Source organism: Lupinus angustifolius, chromosome LG16 (genome assembly GCF_001865875.1).
Source record: "Lupinus angustifolius cultivar Tanjil chromosome LG16, LupAngTanjil_v1.0, whole genome shotgun sequence".
Lineage (NCBI taxonomy): Eukaryota > Viridiplantae > Streptophyta > Magnoliopsida > Fabales > Fabaceae > Lupinus > Lupinus angustifolius.
This window is the reverse complement of record NC_032024.1, coordinates 3,563,105-3,586,287: the sequence shown is the minus strand read 5'-3', so window position 1 is coordinate 3,586,287 and position 23,183 is coordinate 3,563,105. Positions and strand designations below refer to the sequence as shown.

The following is a 23,183-nucleotide window of genomic DNA, read 5'->3' as shown; positions in this document are numbered from 1 at the left end:
TGTTTTGACAAGAAAGGGCTTAAATACATTTGTTTCTATATGAATACTATTTGTTATGAATTTGTCCTACTTTTATTTTTCCGTTTGATCCATTTTATTTTTCATTTTTGATCTAGATATAACGTTTGGATAAAAATGTTGATATGGATCGGTAGAAGTCACATCACGCGAGAGATTTAAATATACTAGAACCAAAACTATCTGTTTATTTATAAAACAACAATCAAACTATCTATTTATTAACTGTACGAGGTCCATTATATTTTTTTATAAGTGTTTCCGTAAAAAAAAAAGTTTAAAATCGATGCATTTACAAATCAAAGATGAATGATTGTTAACGGTGTAAAAAACTCTTACAATATCAATGTATTTATGTTAAATTCTTATAAAAATTGGATCTCTATCATATGATATTTATAAAAAAAATATATACATTTGTTTTAAACGATCACATGCCAATTAACTTAGTTCTAATCTTGACAATTCATTTATTCTTGAAATTTATTCTATATTAGATTTGTTCTCTTTTCAATTAGGCCAACCACACACACATTTATGACAACTCGGAAAGTACAGGCTGATTCGGGCAAAAGCCTTCCGTTGGTTGTTCAAATAAGAAATCAGATTAGATGGGTTTTAACCTTGTTAGCCCAATACCTAAATATCAAAAGGCTAGAACAGATTTGGGTCATGAAAGCATTGAATGGCATTTGGGCTGGGTATTTGGACTGGGTATTTGGACTAACCTCCAAGCCCGTGTAAGATGAAAAATTTATGTTGTTGACTTTGTTATTTACTTATTAAGAAAATAATGTATTCACCCGTAATATAAAAGTTGATCTAGTGAAGTAAGACCTCTTAGATTTCTAGAACGATCTAAATATTAAAGGTTCGATTTCTATGAGTAACATTTGTTGGGAGAGACAGTCACACATAGAGATGAAAAAACGGGCAGTCTGACCCGTTTTGTCTATGCCTGTAAATGCCCGCAATAATTTGTGTGGGCACGGGTTTGCCCACATTGGCTTAATGAATAAAATTCAATGTTATGCTCGTTTTAAAATGAGCTGCGGCCCGCGACATTGTTGAAAAATTAAAATAAATAAATAATTCATATAATAATTAAAATAAAATTGAATAAGGTAGTTGAAGATAAAAATTAACAAAAACTTTGATATTTTATATGAAGTTGAACAAATCACATTAGATTATAATTTTTTAGGAATTAAAAATCACATTACATCATAACTTATTTGAAATTTTCTTAAATTTTCCTAAAATTATGTTTGTGGGCTGCCCACATTGCCTAATGGAAATGCCCGCTAGCTTGGCGGACAAAACGGACAAATGGACAAAATTTGCATGCATTGCCGCAAAAAAACACAAGCTATGCGGGCGAACCCACAGACAATGCACGTTTTGTCATCTATAGTCACACTCTGAAAGTGATTTTCCTTATCCAAAAATAGTGAGGAGATACATTTGTTTTGTTATTACCAAAAAAATAATATAAGTATATATTATATTATTTAGAGTAAATGAACACCTTTCTTATTTAATGCTTAATTTCTTTGACAGTTGACATTTGTATCAATATTGTTAGTTTAAATAACGAACACCTTCCTTATTAAAATCTTAATTTCTTTTAATTGCTCAAGTCTGAATAAAATATAATATATTTTACTAGTTAAACTATATTATATTTTACGAATTAGTGGGGTGTCCTTGTTAGTCACCATAATATAAGTTCAAGTTGAGAAAGATTGAAGCTTTTTTTTGGCTGCTCATTTAAATTATGCGGTGTCAGAAACGTGAAGGTCTTTTTCTGAATTCTGGTTGATGTCGAACAATAATTATCATTGTATAGAATCCCTATATTTGGTGTAACTATGCAATCTGCATTTTTTCCATCACATTTATAGGTGTCCTAATGTCCTCATATGTCATGCTATATTGATCTTATATTTTTCAAAAAAAAGGTTCCTAAACTTTTGGTTAGTGACTCTCACACAGGACAGTCTAGTTCAGATTTCAATACATTGCTGCATGTAGAAGCATTTTGCCAAAAATGGACATTCTTTGTATAGAACCAAGTTGATGACATATTTAGGCAAAGTACATACATGCATGTACAAGGACAAATTAAGTGTTTTCCTGAATGAAGCTAGCTTTTATTCCATTACAGTACAAATTTATGCAATGAATAATTACTGAGGAGCTTCCTTTGGCATGGAAACTAGTTTATATTGGATATATATATATATATATAAAGAGTAAAACAAAAAGAAAAAAATGTATGAACCGACAATATAAAAGTTTTATATATTTTCAGTCCATTATTCATCATTCATTTTAATTATTATTGATTTTATCATTGCGTATATGTTTAAATCCTTACGGTGACAATGTATAAATATTACACTTTTATTAATTATTTTATGAAGGGTACACAAGAAGCATAAGAGAGAAGGTAAAATTACAGATGTTATATTTGTTTAATACAAATGGGAATTACTTTATCTTATATGTTCTATTTGTTTGGTTCTTACCAGTGGTCTATTTTTATTTGATGCTTAAAAGTTGAAAAATATAAATCTTCCACATATCCTTTTACAAAAGAATAAGGTTTACCTTATTATTTGGTTTTGTGATTTTATTCCCTAATGGCCACTGTTTGATGGCTACAAATCAAATCGAGTATGTTATATCTATGTCTAATGGAACTCTTCAAAACTTTATAAATGCGCATGATTAGATTCTTATACCACATATAAACAATATAAATATGTTAAAGACTCAAGAGCATATATAGTCGTAGTCCGATTTTGAACAATTTCCTTTTAGAATAGGCTTTCTCACCCGGTGCAACGTGTGTAATGTATATGTATCCCTTTATTCATTTTTAATGAAATGAATAATACTTTCACTATTAAAAAGATAATAAAAATCAAGGATTTATCTCTTTATTAATAGAGATAATTCTTTTTCTGATCAACAATGAAAATATTATTAATCAAAAGATAAAAAATTAAGAGAACAAGTGATATTCCTATCCACATAATCTCTAAATTAATAAAATGAGAGATAATTTGATGGGTGTCTCACCCAATCAACAAGTGAATAAAAAAGAAGAAGAAAGGAACATTCAAAATGCTCCAATACATTTTCTTATTAAAACTTATTGAGAAAATGTATTGGAGTTGAATTTTTTGCAATTACGTGTTATATGATTTTGACATCACATACTAGCATTATTAATTCAAACACTGCACACACCATTACATAGATATTTCGTATATAAAAAAGTAGTATTGGAAATTAAGTTTCATATCACCTGCTTACTCCTAGATATATTTTAAATACATGTTTGATTATTTTTCTAATTGTCAATTAGTTTTGAGATATAACCTCAATAGAGTCATAGTCAAACTTCTTCAAGGTTATTATTGAATAAAAAATATCATTTAATCAGACTTTTGTTTGAAGGGGATGCTAGAAATTAATTTCCATATTGCTTATCTCATTCTTCTAAACATGATTTAAATACTTATTATAGTACTCCTCTAATTACTAATTAATTTTACACAACCTCAAAATTTGGTTATGGGAGCTATAGAATATATAGTTTTTATTTAGTCAAATAATAAGAAATATGTTGTAATATTCCTAGTCTAATATAAATGACATGTTTTTGTCCGAACCAATAGACCCAAGTTAACTCCGAGACCATCTCACTATATGCTATCATATATGCCTAATGAATAATATAAAAATCCTCTCCACTACTATAAAGTTTAATGTTGAGTAAATAATATAAAAATAACAAATTCCTCTTTCTCTACACAATTGAGTACTCTCGAGGGTCTGAAGAGGAGTGCATCCCAAGGAATGGTTAATCCAATATAAATGATTAACACATAAGACAATAACTAGGTTTGAGATACAAGACCAAAAGTAACTACACATGAATTGCCACCTAATAAAACGTATATAACTATGTAAAGTGTAATCTGAATATCACTACATAATTATTAATGTATATATGATGTCATACTCATATAACTCCATAGTTGATCTGTGTCCGTTTCTTATTCTTAATTTTCCCTTCAAAATTATAAAGCATCTTTACACGAAGTATTGCACAATTCCATAACAAAAAAAGCACGTAGGTTACGTATCAATTTCGTCTTTAAGCTAATAGTAAAAGGAGTGATGACAATAACTTGCAAAGATTCGTGTTCCCTAGAATAAAAGAAGGAAAAAATATAAGGAAATAATGAGAGTAGGATATAAATTTTATATAATGTTGGATTTAAATAAATATAATGTCTCCAAATTCATGCACCCACGAGCGATGGCTGTGTTGTGTTATGTCATTTTTGGTCCCTCTTGTTGGCTTCTGCCTAATCTATATATTAGTGTATCTATCATTCCTGAATAAGTTCATAGGTCAATTTTGTCCTCTCGTTTTAATTAGTTACTTATGCAATTTCTTTTATGTTCTTGTCACTTGTAATTTCTTTTATTATAAGCTTCTTCTAGCCACCAGATAATAAGAATAATAAAACGCATAAGCCACCTTAAGCATGCTCCTGTACATGCATCAATCTTATGCATTGAACAATATTAAGGATGACGACTTGTCAACCCATTATTTTCCGCATTTTTATCATGTACCATAGTATATAAATAATATTATCTTACATAATTTAGTAGGAGACTTTTATTTAACCTTTATTTAATAATATTCCATCCATCTATACATATAAAATGTCAATTTGACTCTTGGTCCTAACGATTAAAGTCAAATAAATATGAAATTTTAAAAATATTATCGCATTGGTATCTAAAATGTTACGTTACTAGATTGTAAGTGTATGAGCGGGTAGTGATATAATATAAAATAATCTTTCACGTACAAAAGAACATCTATTTCTTTTTTTATTTTCCTGGTAAAATAAAGAACATATATTTCTATGTGCTTAATTTTTGTTGTGCTGTCAAAAAAACAATATAACTTGATAATAATTGTGTTGGGTTAAAGAAGAATCAACATGAGAAATGACGATAAGTGATTTAGTTATCATGATGTCTGCACCTTATCTTTATGTCTATCCATTATGGATAGAGATTACATGTTTTAAATAATGTATCATTATATGTCATAAACTAATCAGAATATTATTTTTTGTTTTTAAATATTTTCTTTTATTACTACAATAATGTGTAATTTGTCCAAAACAGAGAATGAAACACCGTTGAAAATGTATAATTTCTTTACTATCCATTATAAGGCGTTTTCTAATGAGAGACTAGCTAGATCTTTTTATCCTAGTTTCATTAACGTGTACATGCTTCCTAAAAAGAAAAAAATGACAAGATATATCTCATCTAGGGGAAAAAGAAAACTCACGATAAAGAAAGAGGATGAGAAAAGATTTTCTTGTATCCTTTTAGAGATTTGTTTTACGCCTACTTTATATAAAGCATTGATCATCTTTAAATATTATTCTAAACAAATGTCTTTTGATTGATGGTTATAAAATGAAATAATAAAAAAAGGTATATGAAAAAAGAGAGTGTGTTAAACATTTTTCCAAGAAAAATAAGTTCCATTACTCAAACATCAAAATGTTGAAAACTTTTATCAATATCTATTCATACAAGTGAGGTGAGTTACGTTTGTGGGACTTGAGAATAAGACCTCAATCCAAGTTTATATCTATTAGGGTTTATGGAGAAATTTCCACTTAGGTGTTTGGTCATACTTCAAAAAAAAATTAACCTCACACTTACAGAAGAAGAATACTTCGAGAGAAATTTAACAACTTTCTCTTACAAAATTAAAGGGTTCTCTTATTTAACCACATTCTTTAGGGTTAAAATTAAGCAAATAAAAATGGTAAAAAAATATTAGAAAACTAAGGAAATTATTCCATAATTCAATATTAATGGTCCCAACTATATGATCATCATTGATTTGAACTATGTAATAATTTTATTCTATCTTAAAATGATAAATGTTTACTTTTTAATATAAAATATTGGGCACATTTACTTCCCACTTATTTCTTTTAATCTTTTATGCATATAGTTATATATGCATCTAAATAAAACCTCAAAATGTAAATGGACTACAAAAATTCTTCATTATTTATTGTTTTTATTATATATTTGTGTTTGGGAGGAGCAATTACTTAACATAAAAAAGATTTGTTTCTTATTAGTTATAAAAGAGTATACCCCTGTAATATATAAAAACATAATTCAAAGAAAATATGTAAAGAAAAGGTGGCAGCTAGTCGTGGATGTGGGGTTTGATGAAGTAGTGAATAGGGGACCCATTTCCGTATGGGGATCACTTGTCTCCAACGGTGTCTCATTCCCTGTCCCAAACCAATCATATATTAACATGTGATAAAATAAAATTTTAAAAACAAAAAATAATAAAATATATCATTCTGATTGACTTAAGACATGAAGTGGAACACCATGTAACACTTTATAGGTGATTTCCATCCCCATTTCCCTACAAAGAAAGATGGTGACTGAAACCATAAACGAAGATTATGGCCACATTCTCTTGGGCTCCATCATTATGTACACACATCCATACTCCACCACCACTAGTTCTTGCTGTCTTTTAAAACTTTCAGATTAAACTTTTCTACACATTATTTTTCTGAGCTCTCTTTCCTTATCCCTAGAATAAAGTTTCCCACCCAACATTTTTTTTATTTCTGAATGAATCTATATTCTTCAAGTGGCACTATATTTATATGGTTAAAGCACATATACTTCTCCTCTCTTTAAATCCAAAAGGAAAATAATAAATATCAACGGTTTCTTCATGATTCGGATAAATTATTGTAGGCAAGAATATGCATTATATTATGTATCCACTAAAATTGAGACTATTTTAATTAACTAGAAATAAAGTTTAACATTTATTCCCCACACATTCTTTACGTCCTTGGAGACAGTGCCGTTTACAAATAGTTACTCATTTTTAACTCAATTTATTGACTGCAGACGGCACACTAAAGAACATAATTACCGACAGGACATTGATTTAGTGGTATAAAGTCCGTTAAATATTTAGAATGATCAAAATATTAAATGTTCAATTTCTACAAACAATAATTGTTAAGAAGGACACTCAACATCCCAAAAGAAAATTTTTTTTTTACCCATATGGTAAGAAATAATTAATTGATCGTACAAAAACAAAGGCGCTTAATTTAATTGGTAAAACTTAAAAACTCCATGTGCGGGAGAGTTCGCGAACAGCTTATAATATATAGGATAAAGAAATAATCAGTGCCTTCAAACAGAGTAATAATAGATTTTCTCAACCAAAAAAAGAGTAATGATAAATTTGTTTAATTAACGTCAAAATATTTTTCTCTTCATTTATTTATTTTTTCAGGAAACAACTAATGAGTTGTGTGTAATTAGTACTTTTATTAAGATTTTGAAAAGTTAAAATTTTTAGTTGAGGTTGAAATATTTAGGCTTTTAAAAAAACTTCGCTTGATCTTTCTATAAATAGAATCAAGTTGAATTCAACGTAAGTCGATCTACTCTATTATCACCCTTAAATTTAGAATATGAACAAGAGGAATAATATTAAAGGACATATAAAAAATATATTAGGGATATATTATCGTAGAAGTACTCGAATGACATATATTATCTATATAATAAAAAAAATTTATTGTCATATTATTATTGACACATGTCACCACCTCCTTAACTTTTCCCCATCTAAAGTATTCACATATTCTTATAGTGAACTCTCACACATTATATTCTTCTTCTACTATCTTAATATAAATATATGTGAGAATAGATTGTCCAAAGAAGAGTCTATTTCATCAAATTAATCTTTCATTTCTCTACTCTTATTTCATTTCAATTTACTTCTTAATTTTCTTATCTATTCTTATTTCAATTTACTTTTTAATCTTCTCTTATTTTGAAACTCACAAACTACTTCTCCTACATTTTTTTTAATTTTATTAGACATGTCTAATCTCTTCCATTGTCAAACAAGATATGATTTTATAGTCATTTTATTTTTTCATTACTTCATCATTCATGAATCTATTCAACGAGATGTTCACTGGTAGATATAATTTTATTTCATTTTTCACCAATTAAAGATATAAAAGCCTTAAAAGAAAAAAAAAATGATATAATTTTGAACACATTTTAATTCTCATTTATCCATACATGCTAAAGTTTTAGATCTGATCCAAAACATGTCTTTTTCAAATAGATGGAGTTTCATTGTTGAATCCATTTTCATCATCAGCTATTCTAATAAGTCATTTTGTCATTTTTTGTTATGACTTTCTTCTATATTGTTTGGAAGTTTCAAATTATTTAATTTCCTTATTATGTATATTCGATTTCGTTTAATGCAAAGTCTCAGTGCTCTTATTTCGTTATTAATTTTGTGTAATTTGTTTATTTGTAATGATTAATAATGATGTTACAATATATGGTTGAAGTTGTGATCTTTTTTTCAAGGTGTGAAAGAACTTTGTCAATTTATGATCTTTAGTTGCAATGCATCCTTCACTTCTTGAGTTTGATATTATTTAATCATTTTTAATACTTAAATATGAGGGATCCATTAATAGTATTAATAGAATGAGTTATGATATTACAATTAATAAGAAAAAATCTGTTAATATCCTACATTGCTTAAAAAATAATAGACAATAAATTTAGTTCAAAATAGTCGTTTTTAATAGTAATAATTTAAATATATCTTAAAATGTTTTCAATTAATATTATTTAATTATTTTTAAAACTAAAATAGTAGGAATTCAATCTTATTAAAACATTCTCAATTAATATCATTTAATCATTTTTAAAATTTTAAAATGCTAAATAAGACATGTAGTAATTGCACATTTAAATAGCAGATCTTAAAACATTCTTAATTAATATCATTTAATCATTTTTTAAACTTTAATATGAGGAATTCAGTGTTATTATTAATATACTGAGTTATGATATTACAGTTAATAAAAACATTGTTGATATTCTACCTCGCTTAAAAAATAATAGACAATGAATTTATTTCAAAGTAATCATTTTTAATACTAATTATTTAAATAAATATTAAAATGTTCACAATTAATATTATTTAATTATTTTTAAAACTAAATTAGTTGGAATTCATTCTCATTAAAACATTATCAATTAAAATAATCTAATCAATTTTAAATTTTAAAACACTAAATAGAATGTAGAAATTACACATTTAAATAGTAGATCTTAAAACGTTCTCAATTAATATCATTTAATCATTTTAAATAGTAAGAAGGCATTTTTATTATTAATAAAATGAGCTATGATATTATAATTAATAAGGAACTTTGTTGATATTTTTTCCACTTAAAAAATAATAGACAATGAATTTATTTTAAAACAATCATTTTTAATATTAATTATTTAAATAGAACTTAAAACGTTCTCAATTAATATTATTTAATTATTTTTATAACTAAAATAGTATGAATTCAATCTTATTATAACATTCTCATTAAATATCATCAAATCATTTTTTAAATTTTAAAATGCTAAATGGATTGTGTAGGAATTATGTATTTAAATAGTAGATGTTAATTTTTTCACTTAATAGCATTTAATCATTTTTAAAACTTAAATAGTAAGAATCAATTGTTATTATTAACAAAATGAGCTATGATATTACAATTAATAAAGAAGTTTGTTGATATTATATTTCGCTTAAAAAATAATAGACAATGAATTTATTTCAAAACAAATTTTTTTAATAATAATTATTTAAATACATCTTAAATTTTTCTCAATTAATATTATTTAATTATTTTTAAAACTTAAATATTAGGAATTCAACCTTATTAAAAGATTCTCAATTAATATCTTCTATCATTTTTAAATTTTAAAATGCTAAATAGAATATGTAGTAATTACACATATAATTTTTTGATCTTAAAATATTTTCAATTAATATCGTTTGATCATTTTTTAAAACTTAAGTAGTAAGAATTCATTGTTATTATTAATAGAATGAGATATGATATCACAATTAATAATGAATTATGTTGATATTCTACATCACTTGAAAAATGATAGACAATAAATTTATTTCAAAATAATCATTTTTAATACTAATTATTTAAATAGATCTTAAAATATTATCAAGTAATATTATTTAATTATTTTTAAAACTTAAATTGTAGGAATTCAATCCTATTACTAATAAATGAATGATCTATGATGTTACAATTTATAAAGAAATCTGTTGATATTTTGTTTGACTTATAAATAAAATTACCGAATAGAGCTAAAGAGAATTATATTGTATTCATTATATGATAATTTTTTGTTATTATTTCAACAATGTATATTAATATTTTTTTTATATTTTTATTTATGAATTTATTCAAATCACAAAGAATTAATTTTTATTGTGATAATAAAAAAGTTATATTTGTCTTAAAGAATAAAATTAGCAACCTACCCATACTAATGTTATTTTTATTTCACAATGATATTATTCTTCTATCTATATTTATGACTTAAAATAATATGTTTGATTTGTTTTTGATAATAAATTAATTTATTTTATATTTATTTCTTGATTTATATTCAATTACTTAATTTCATGTCATACTCATTATGGACATAAATTTGAGACAATGTTCATCATGAATATATTTTTGACAATAAACTGTGTTCAATTTCATTCAAAACAACATATTGAAAAAGTTCACCAAAATATAGCATAATGAAGGTTGGCAGTGTTCTTTAGACTTATATACATTTTTTCTCTTTTGGGTCTGTTTCAAAATGTTATCTTTTATTTTGTCTCAGAAATATAATTAATATCGTTTATTGGAGTTGGGTAGTTTTATTGATAAAAATGTAATCATTTTATAAAATTGGATTTGCATTGGTAATACGAGTAACACATGTGTTCTTAATAATACGAATGTACGTGTAAGATGCGTGTTTTAACTATACGAATGCGCGAGTAATATGTGTACTCTTAGCAATATGAATGTACGAGTGACATGTTTGTTCTTAACAATACGAATGGCGGGTAATATGCATGTTCATAATCATGTCAATTCACATATAATATATACACTCTTAACCATACGGCAAAAAAATACTGCATCTGCAAATATGCACATATAACTTGCTAGTTTAAGGAAGAAAAAAGAAAGCTTATTTTGAAAAATGATGTCATATTTTTGAGAATCTTAGTAATATTGACAAATGCTCTAAAGTTATTACTTAAGAAAGATGAAAAAATATCGTCTTGAAAATCTATATTTAAACCTAGTAAGAAGTGTTTGACTTAGTTTTCCAATATTAAATTTATTATTTTGTATTCTTTAACAATGTTTTGAGGACATTTGTTAACACCGTCTTCCCTTAAAACAATTAATGCAATAAAGCTACTGGTTAACATTCCCTTGAATTTAACATTATTTGATTACACAGGTTCTACAATATAGATAAGATACATTATTCTATGTAAAAAATAAAACTAATATTTTTTTGGAAGTGGTATGTTAATACTTAATACACACAGATTCGAATCATTGAAGAAATAATTATTGAGAGTGGAACTAGCCGGCACAAAAGAATGAGTTCTCTAATATAATAATACGATGGGAGGAACATTTTAGTTTAAAATGAAAAAAAAAATCGCTTGAGATATTCCCCTCCTTTTTATTTATTTATTACTATTTTCCGTACTACCAAATATATACATTTACCTATATTAAATAATTAATCTCTTTTGATAAATGATTGTTCTTTTTAACAAATGTATCACAATCTCTATACTGGTTTACCGTGTTTAAGCTATATTGTCTTGCTTTTGAGGTTCAAATGATTTTTTTGCTTTTTTACATGTACATTTTTTATTTATCACATTCACATTTAAAGAAGAAGCAAGCGAGACACAGAGTTAAACACACCATATTGCAAATTAGTTTTTTTAAAACCCCTAACAAGATGCAGTTAAACAAGTATTTTTTTAGTAAAATTGTGGAAAATACCAGAGAAGTTGCTTCTACATACTCCTGTGATGCTCTGTTAATGGAGATCGTTTGTCCTTTTTGTGTCCCAACAATTATAATATGTCATTTAATTAAATAAAAAATTATATTAGTTGGTATAACTTTATTGTTAGTACATATGATTTCTATTCGTCTTACTTAGCCATGTACACAAAGACCATAGATATTTAGATACAAAAAAAAAAGGTAACATCTTAACTTTTTTTTATGTATTTAATAAATGTAATGGTTTCTTACAATGTCAGCGATTATTTGTTATTGATTTGTTAATTATTATTGTCTCTCAAATAAAAATAATACAAAATAATAATGAACGATATGTTAATAGTGTAAAAAACTTTACATTATAAATATATAAATTTTAACCTCTTATTTTTTAATGTATTATTGAGAGATGTGTATAGAAAGATAGATCATAATATTTATATAATGTTAAGTAAATGATGTAATAATAATAATATAAAAAATAATAAGGTGTCAGAATTTTATTTATTCAAACTAGCGTGTTGACACGCATTACCGTGCCTGTCAACCCGCTTTCCTATTGTTTGTAATGTGTATTCTACATATTAAGTTGTATTATATATTGTAATTTGCAGTTGAATATATATATTCGTTTGATGTAATTTTTCAATCTTAAAGAAATGATACATAATACAATTATGTTCATCAAGCGTGTTAACAGACACTATCGGGTCTGTCAACCCAATTTCCTATTGTCTGTATTGTGTATTCTACATTTAAAAGTGATTTTTTGTCTAATTAATTAAAATCTATCGAGTAAATCTATTGCATTGGTCACAATGTATATCCACTAAATTAAAAAATGGGAATGCATGAAATATATTGCATCGGTCACAATGTATGCCATTGAGTAAAGAGTACGTGAATATTTGACATTTAAAACATCTAGACTACACGTTACAAACAATATGAAAGCGTGTTGACAGACACAGTAGTACCTGTCAACACGCTAGAAAATAAAATTAAGTGAAGATATCAAGACTCTATTATTGATGAACACAATTGTATATGCATCATTTCTTTAAGATTGAACAATTCCCTCAAACGAATATATATTCAACTGCAAATTACAATATATAATACAACTTAATATGTAGAATACACATTACAAACAATAGGAAAACGGGTTGACACGCTAGTAAAGATAAAATTAGAAGTTATAAAATATGAAATAAATGTTTATTGTATAAAATTAGAAGTTATTAATATAAGAATATATAAAGATGAAATTAGAGATGAAATTACAATAAAATTAGAAGTTATTAATATAAGAATATATAAAGATGAAATTAGAAGTTATAAAGTTATAAAATTAGAAGTTATTAATATAAGAATATATAAAGATGAAATTAGAAGTTATAAAGTTATAAAATTAGAAGTTATTAATATAAGAATATATAAAGATGAAATTAGAAGTTATAAAAAAAATTAGAAGTTATAAAATATGAAATAAATGTTTAGTAGTATAAGTATATGTAAAGATGAAAGTATAACTTATACAATAAAATTAGAAGTTATAAAATACGAAATAGGAAAACCCAAAATAACTTCATGAAAGTTAGGTTAGGTTTTCCTTTATTAAGTAGTATAGATATGCAACTTATAGTTAATATATTTGAGGTGGTTATATATGATTTATGATTTTTTTAAATTAAATTTTTGAATGGCAAAATAGGAATATATAAATTATGCGTTTGGCTTTATATATAGTATAGATGAAATAAATGTTTAGTAGTATAAGTATATATAAAGATGAAAGTATAACTTCTACAATACATTAGAAGTTATAAAATATGAAATTGGAAAACCCAAAATAACTTCATGGTTATGTTTTTCCTTTATTAAGTAGTATAAATATGCAACTTATAGTTAATATACTTGAGGTGGTTATATAGGATTATATGATTTTTTTAAATTAAAATTTTGAAGGGCAAAATAGGAATATATAAATTATGTCATGGTGATAGTTACACCATGTTTTGGCTTTATATATAGTATAGATAACATAAACCTATGTGTATGGGTAGTTGATGAGTTACCGATTATTATAACATGGGTGTGAAAATGGTATTTAAAAAATGTATGACATGGTAATTTTCCTTTCTTAGACAACATGCATCAGCACAACTTTTTTCTTTGTTTGTTTTATCAATTTAGTTCCTTTGTTCTTAGCCACTCCTTAAAGTTCTGGGCCTATAAATTGCACCACCGAGTATGCACTCTTCACAGCATATACTCACATAGCCAAGATCTAAGTGTGAGAGAGAAGAAAAGAAAGCAAAGGAAAGAAACAAAATGGCGAATTTTCCAGTTGTTGACATTGGAAAACTTAACACCAAAGAGAGAGATTCAACCATGGATATGATAAAAGATGCTTGTGAAAACTGGGGTTTCTTTGAGGTATAGTTACATGCTTTCAATGAAAGATTCTTTATGAACATGTTTTGTGTTTAAAAGGCTAATAATGTTACTTTTGTTGTTGGTTTAATTTCCTTTATTTTATCTTGTTTCCTTAAGTTGGTGAACCATGCTATATCCATTGAGTTGATGGACACAGTGGAGAAGCTGACAAAAGAGCACTACAATAAGTGTATGGAGCAAAGGTTCAAAGAAATGGTATCCAACAAAGGCCTTGAATCTGTTCAGTCTGAAATCAATGATTTGGATTGGGAAAGCACATTCTTTTTGCGCCATCTTCCTGTATCAAACATTTCTGAGATCCCTGATCTTGATGAAGATTACAGGTCATATATACTAAAAGTTCATTTACGAGTTGAGTTTGGAAGGGAAATAAATAAATAAAAAAGAAGATTTTAGAGTTATCAAATACATTTGTGATATGACTTTGAAGCCCTCTATTGACATTCATTCATTTCCAAAACTTAACACGCAAACAAACCCTAATTAGTACTAGTATTCTGCATTATAAAATAAAAAATATAAACTTGTTAAGAAAGTTATTAATTTCAATTGGAGATGTTTTGTGTATTACAGGAAGGTGATGAAGGAATTTGCACAGGAATTAGAGAAACTGGCAGAGCTACTTCTAGACTTACTATGTGAGAATCTTGGGCTGGAAAAAGGGTACTTGAAGAAGGTATTCTATGGATCAAAGGGGCCAAATTTTGGCACTAAAGTTAGCAACTACCCTCCATGTCCTAAGCCTGACCTAATTAAGGGTCTCAGAGCCCACACAGATGCTGGTGGCATCATTCTTCTATTCCAAGATGACAAGGTGAGTGGACTGCAGCTTCTGAAGGATGGCCAGTGGGTTGATGTGCCACCAATGAGGCACTCCATTGTTATCAACCTAGGTGACCAACTTGAGGTACATGTCTATACACATGCCACTACTAATATCTTGATCTTTCTCAACTTTATTGTCATAAAAAAAGAAGAAAAAGTTGTTATTTTTAATTATTTTCTGTACAGATATATAAAAAAGCTACTGTATATACACATGCTCTTTGGTTTTTAGATTTGTTTTTATGAGGTGCATATATAGAGATAAGATGAAAAGTAAGAGAGATAGAAACAATTTAATTTGTTATAAGAAAGGAAGTTGTGAAACTTATATGTACTGCTTACCTTTCTTTTTTTAGAAAGGAAGTCGTGAAACTTCCATGTAAAAAAATATGGTACAAATAACATAGTTGATAAAAGAAATCCTGGGACAAAATATGTTCCAAGCAAATATTCACTGCAGTATTAATTTCTTCAATAGTTCAACACAACAATCTTTACTTACTTTTAGAAAAAGAGTAATATTAAATGTGATACATACATCTATTTTTGTCTTCTATTTTAATGTTATAAGTATATATAAGAGATGTGACACATTTCATTTCTTTAATAAAACAGTATCCTAATTTCCCCCCACCTTTTTTGGTCATGATCATAGGTCATAACCAATGGCAAGTACAAGAGTGTCATGCATAGAGTAATTGCTCAAACTGATGGTAATAGAATGTCCCTAGCCTCATTCTACAATCCAGGCAATGATGCTGTCATTGCTCCAGCACCAATCTTTGTGAAAGAAGATGAGAAAAGCCAAGCCTACCCAAAATTTATTTTTGATGATTATATGAAGCTCTATGTTGGTCTCAAGTTCCAGGAGAAAGAGCCAAGATTTGAAGCTATGAAGGCAGTGGAATCCAGTGTTACTTTGGACCCCATAGCAACTATATGAGCCAGAATATTGAAGCGTTGGATCAATTGTGTTACTCTAGTTGATAATTAAGCTAAAGCTACTAAGTTTACTGATTAATTAGTGTGTGGTATCTTTGATTGCTGTTGAGGCTTATATATGCATGCATGTGTAGTATAAAGTATAAACCTTATAGTTAAAAATAAATCAATAGCTTATAATTTGGGTGTAATGATTGATGTTGTGATGGTGATTAAGTTAGTGCGATGTAGTAATGCACTTGTTTTAGAAAGTAACCTCATCTTGTCCATTTTACAAGGAACTGTCTCTCATTATTCCTCTTTGGCTTATTATGCTTTGATTTAGTATCATGCCATGCTATAAAACAAACAAAGCACATGAAAATTATCACCTGCTGTTCTTTTTTATTGGAATTTGGAAACTTTTGAGAGATTCTTTTTGGTTTTGCTTTTGTACATTCTTTCTAATATTAATTGACATTTTTTGGTCATCAATGAAATATTTTATTAAAGAGAAAGGGAAATATACATTAGGAGAACAATCGGAAGGAAACATCATAATGAAAGATACATTAACAATCGAAAAAACAATTAGAAGAAAACATCATCCATTCCATAAAAGAGTAGTTGAAAGAAGGAAAATGAGCAAAAAAATAAATTCCATCACTAGAAAAAATTAATTCCAATACCTCATCTAAGTGGAAATAGTCATTCCAAAAACTGTTTTGTTCTTGACAACCCATAAAGTCCAAATAGTACTGAACCAATTTGAGCAATCACTCTACCCACATCTTTCTTTCTCAATTAAACTTCCATATCCACACTTAAAACATTTATCTTTGGAGTGGAGATACATCAAGAGAAAAAATTAAACAACTTAATGGAATCCTAACATAAAATAAAATTCTCTTTTTCTTTTCAATCTTGGAATGATATTAATTTTTATAATTCCCTCTTTTTATGAAGTTTAACCCAATTTGTTTATTTTGATTTATCTTGGGCAATTGGGTTTATTAAACTTCAATATCCGCATAAAGTGTATATATAATTATATATTATATAGTGATCAAGAGGGGGATGTTAAAATCTGTGGATTGAGTCCACTGGTTTTGGTTTTGCATAGGTGATCTATAGAGCAAAACATAGAATATCATATATCATCACGTTCTACTTCTAGCATGCATGTGATCGAATACAATGGTTTTGGTTCTGAATAGGTGATCTATAAGGCAAAACATAAATAAAATAATGACAATATTGTAAACGAGTGGTAACTTATAGCATGTTTTTTTCTGGTCACCAACTCATTGCAAAAGTTACCACAACATTTTATATGTCGTATATGTTGAAGGGTGAGGGTTCAAAATAACATTTTTGTTAGTTAAAAAACGTTACCACATCATCTAAGTCTTAGGTTCACAGTCACACTATTGGGTCTAGATCCATTTTGACAACATCACATTTTGTCTACTCAAAGTTTAGCAACCAAGCCACTAACGAACACTTTAGTTTCATTGTCTTACTTCTTTTTTGTAATTGTTTTTTCTCTCTCTTCTATATAGATTAATTAATCCACCACCTTTGTCTGAATAATTCTCTAACATGAATATTTAAAGAGATCTTTAGATGGACTGATAGAAATCCACAATATGGATATTCAAACCCAAATTTGAATTTAAATTCTGAAAAATAAAGTTGATATATTTTTGGGCCACTTCAAATTGCACTTTCAGTTGGTTTGCCCCATCTAGTGTTACATAATATTTAAAATTTTCCTGAAAAAAATAAGGATAAATTATAAATTTACCGGCTCATATAACTTATTGGTCAAGTACTGAGCTAGGACAAAAAATATTGCCTAAAACAAAATTCAAATTTGCAAATAGGCAAGTAAATCCATTCATAAGCAAGTCTAATTTACAAGTGACTCATTTACTTCTGTTATTTGTAAAAGACCACTAGACTTTTAACACAGTAACATATTATGATTTTTTTAGAGAAAAAAATATGTATTGATGCGCTATCACAACATTATTATTCATGTTTTATTATCATCGATTTAAAAAAAAAAATAATAATACAAATTATACTAACAGTACATAGATATTACACTGTTATTTTTATTATACAGTTTATAAATGATAAATGACAAGAAACATTGATTTTGACAGGCACGTCCATTTTTGGCCTAAATATTTAGTTGCTGGCACACCTATTTCCAAGAAACAGAAATAATGGCTTATCATGCAAGAAGATTATTGAATTCCACCCAATGAGAGTGGGCAAATAATTGTATGAGACAAATGCATAAAGATGCTAAAGTCTAAACATCCCAAGTTCCAACTCATCTGAAATTTCTCTAGTCAATGAATGGAATACCCATTTGAGAAGCAAAGATCAAATTGTTGGATCAACTTTATGTCACCCCTATAATGGAAATATACCCAAGTAACACGTAAATGAAATATCTAGAAGCTTAAAGTTGGACAAGATTTTTACTTATACATTAAATCATACAATGCAACAAAGCTTGTCATATGCACATTGTGACAACTAATTAGTTCATCATGCTATGGTTATCCACAAAATGGTAGAAAAAAGTCCATCAGAAAAACATTGGCCACTACTGAAGTGATAACTAATAAAATTTTAGTAACATATTAAAAATCTAATTCTAAATAAAATTTAATCTTAAATGTTAAGACCGAAAAACATAAATGTATTTGTCTCCGGATATAACGTATTGACTATGTCTCTATTTCTCCTGCTTTTTTTAATTTCTGCTTTTACTTTAGAGTGCCTGCTCTAATGAGATGGAAAAAAGATTCAGCATTTCAGCAGTAACAAGAAATCTATAGCACAAGTATGCCAATGTAAAGCATGGTATAAAGTCAAGACATGCAGCATCATAGTAGAACATTATTGTAACAAATCTTTTCAATTGAATTAGTTTGCAGTCATCAAAGCAACACATCCATGACAGTAAAGAATGTGAATTACCGATCTTTGGTAAAAAATAATCACTGGAAACTCATACTTCTACCAATAATGTTTAGAAATGATCTTCATATTACCAAAAACTCACGACAAAATAAAGGAAAAACAATTCAATAAGTATCTAGTTTAGGGACCCAAAATTTTCAAATCCCATGTAAAATGAATCCAGAATTCCCCTTTGAGCTCAAAATAAGATGGACGTTCTTTGTCCATAGGCTTCATTGGAGACATCTCTGACCAGATATTAGTCAAGATTTCAAAGACATGTTATTCGTCTCAAAATATCAGTGCTCTCTATTTTGGCAGTGCAGTCGAGTTGTGACTTTCAGGTCCTTTTACTTCTCCTTCCTTTGCATCTCCATTGGAGTAATGATTCTTTAGCACCATTGAAATATCAGCCTCGGATGCTCCTGCAAGCTTAAAGCGCTCGATAGCAGCATCCAGATTTTTATTCCAATCACCCCTTCCTAATTTACATTCAACTTGGGATTTTTCAAATAGCATATTGCCCCAGAAAAGGTGGATCTGCGATCTCATGACGGCTGCTTGCTCTGCAGCTTCCTTTGCAGATATATCACCCTGACCAACAGCAGAGGACTCACCTTCGGCGGAACCTCCCTGTTTTTTTCTTCTTCTCAATAGTTCTTCTTTCTTGCTTGCATTCGGGTCTTGTAGCTCCTTTGCTCTCTGCTCCTCCAGCTTCTCCCACATATCAGTTGCAGCTTTCATCTTCTCCTCTGCACTGTCAAAAAGTTGAATTGTCTCTGTAGGGTCCCAGCTTGATAGATCAATTTTCTTAGCAAGTGCAAAAGACCAATGAAGCTTAGCCATTTCAAATTGTTGCTGACCCAGAGCCAGTAACCCTTCATAGAAGTCTGGTTTAATCACGAGTGCTTGCTCATACTTCTCCCTTGCCAATGTATATTTTTCCTTGACCCAGTCATATGCAACTTGAAGCCGTTCTGCCACTACTTCTTCACCAGCTGACTCATCTAAGGGGATTCGCTTCCTAGCAGCACACATGTAAACATTTCCCCAATTGAAGAATGCCAAAGCAGCCACCTCCTGGAACTTCAAAGCCGCTTTGTCAAAGAGATCCTGGGCCTCCTCACCGGTGACTGTTTCCTCGAGTGCCTCAGAACAAAACTCCATCCCCAGCTCATGCAAGTCAATATGAGCATCTGGATCAATACCAACATGAGAGCGGAAAAGCTGAGCAAATTCAAACAACCAATCATCCATCTCCACTTCCTTGCATTCAGTAGCTTCTGTGGCAGAACCAGGCTTTTCCTTCGGTGCATCTTTCTCTATCTTATCAGCTTCAGTGTCAGGGGCCTCAGAGAAAGATTCATTGGGTGATTGAGACTCACTCTCAACTTCCTTGATCCCATCGCTCTCCACAGGTTTTTCTTCCTCTTCTTCCAATAAAGGTGGCTCCTGCTCAGGACTAACTTCAACGATATTTAGTCTCAGCATCCCAACTGAATCACTTTTATCTGCTTCGGGTTCTTTCAGGAGATGGCTATCCACACTACCTTCGGCCAATCTGAGTTCATCCGTAGATGTTATAGTCACCAAATCACCGTCATTATCCTTATACTTGATCAGAACAGACTTTGATGATGGAAATCTCTTGGTCACTAATTCTCGCAGCACTCTAAAACTGCAATTCACTGGCATCTCAGCAAGCCTGATATCATGATCATAAACAAGTTTCAAAGGTCTCAACCGAATTACAACCTCTGAGTGCTGAACATTTGCTGAATGAGACAACAGATCCTTCTGGTTTCCCTTCCTTGGATTAGAGGTATTAGCGGAGCCACTTGAGGGTTTCAACGAAAGTTTTGGAGACTGTGACTTGTTCTCATGACCATTTTCAGATGATAAAATAACTTGGGGCTTCTCTGGCTTGTAATTAGGTGACACAAGCAATCCAGTAGCTGCACTTGCCCCCTTCTTAGGCCCTGGTCGGGCAGGTAAAGATGGCCCTAAACCAGCAATTGGAGCACCACGAACCGCAGAAGCACCAAGGGCAGCAGGGGAAGGGCGACTATGAAGGTCCTGCTGAGCTTCCTGGCGAGTTCCCAACGCAGTCCTCAATCTCCTAGCAATCTCTAAAGCATCCCCGTGATTAGGTTCAACTCCCAATAGCACTTGCACATCAAGCATAGCCATCTCATACTTCCCTACAGCCTCAAATGCCCGAGCCCTCCGAATGAGTGCCCTAGCAAATTGCGGCTGAACCTGAAGCGCCATGGTGCACTCGGCAATCACAGATTCATAATCAGTAGGTTTCATTTGCATCAAACAAGCAGCTCTGTTGCTGTGGAAAACAGCCCTATCAGGGTGGGTCTTAGGGGTTAGTTTTAGGGCATTCTCATAATGTTGTAGGGCACCAACAAAGTCCTTATTCTGGAACTTTACATTTCCCACTTCTTTGAGCTCATGGGCTCTCTTCAAAAATATTGAGGAATCCAAATCCACACTACCATTAGCAATTGGAGCAACTGAATCATCAACAGAAGCTTGGTTTGATTTTGAAGCACTACCCTTTTTTCTTCTACCCCCAGATTTTCCCATTTGATATTTATTTCCCTTATTCACCTAAATTAAAATCACCTAAATACTCAACTAAATTAAAATCAGTATTTACCTATAGATATATACCCATTGAGGGTGAGAGGAACTTACAGGTAAGAAGCTGAAAGATAAGGAATTTCTGCGAAAAAATGAAACTTTCTTTGTGCCTGCGATTGCCCAATGGAGAATTGTAGAAGATGGGGGAGAAATGGTGAAGGTTCAGTTAAGGAATAACGTTGGGTTTTGAGAAGTGATATCGTTAGGGTTTGAAACCCTAGATATGAATCATTAGCAGATTCAGCACCCGAAATCGTGGTGGGCCTTAGAGGCCCAATGCTTAGGCCTCCCAATTTTATTGGCTTTTTTGGTACATTTGTTTTGGTATATCCAATTTTATTGGATTGCTAAAATGTTTATATTTATATTATGTTTTTTTTCCTGAAATCATATTTTAACTTCCACTTTCAAAATTCTTTTTTAATTAATTAATTGCATAATAAAAATGTTTAGTTAATTTTAATTATTAAAGGTTTGTTTACTTGATGAAAATTTAAGTTATAAATCCTATAGTGATATATGTTCAACTCTTCTAACTCACCATAATTTTATTAAGTATATGTGAAAGTAGTTTTTCACACTTTATAGTTTGTTTTAGGTTACTAAATAGTTTGGTTACATGTTAAAAATTCTATTTTTTTTAGTTTAGTGTTGTTTTTTCTAAAAAAATTATTGGCACGAGAGATAAGATATAAGATATAATTTGGATAACATATTTATTTTGTCATACAATTTTGCTCAATGCATATGGAAAATTTATGATAAAATTAGATATTTGTAGTTGTGACTATTTTCTTTTTCAAAAAAACTATGATCATATTTAATGTCCATAACACGTCTAAGAAAGTATTGATATATTCAATTACTAAATCATCATCTACACAAGAAAAAAGTGACACAAGAATTTGTAAGAAAATTTGGCATGGTATTTTATTTTCATACATCTAAAACCCCAAAAGAGGACAGACAGGTTCATTGATTTACGACTGGATCCGCGAAAATCTCCATTACTCACAGACCAGTCATTTTCCCCCACTTTTTCACGCTTTTGGGCCAAACAATAACTGCTTCCTACTCACTCCATGTAATATAGAGTATAGATTTTCTATTCCAAAGTTTATACTATTATAATGTGTTTTTTATTGGTTAGAAAAGTTTATACAAATTATTCCGACCAATAAGATGTGCTTCATGTAACACATCATTTGTTTTCGGAAATCTCTTCCCTCACATCATGGGATCAGATTTAAATAATTATTCAGA

The 23,183-nt window shown here is 29.2% G+C and overlaps 3 protein-coding genes across 3 annotated transcripts in view; 1 reads left to right on the top strand and 2 right to left on the bottom strand.

Moving 5' to 3' along the window:
• LOC109330191 (1-aminocyclopropane-1-carboxylate oxidase-like) lies at window positions 14,326–16,584 on the top strand. The gene is made up of 4 exons (XM_019564263.1): window positions 14,326–14,519; window positions 14,637–14,863; window positions 15,114–15,447; window positions 16,021–16,584. The coding sequence occupies exons 1-4, from the start codon at window positions 14,415–14,417 to the stop codon at window positions 16,306–16,308; spliced, it is 954 nt and encodes a 317-aa protein (XP_019419808.1). The 5' UTR covers window positions 14,326–14,414; the 3' UTR covers window positions 16,309–16,584.
• On the bottom strand, window positions 19,381–22,123 carry LOC109329656 (HSP-interacting protein-like). The gene has a single exon (XM_019563370.1). It carries the CDS (start codon window positions 21,861–21,863, stop codon window positions 19,578–19,580), a length of 2,286 nt encoding a protein of 761 aa, XP_019418915.1. The 5' UTR covers window positions 21,864–22,123; the 3' UTR covers window positions 19,381–19,577.
• The window catches only part of LOC109329206 (HSP-interacting protein-like), a 26,273-nt gene continuing 25,060 nt past the window's right edge, over window positions 21,971–23,183 (bottom strand). Inside the window, exon 4 of the mRNA XM_019562876.1 lies at window positions 21,971–22,137. Coding sequence (XP_019418421.1) covers window positions 21,971–22,137 — 167 coding nt within the window. The remainder of the gene's footprint in view (window positions 22,138–23,183) is intronic.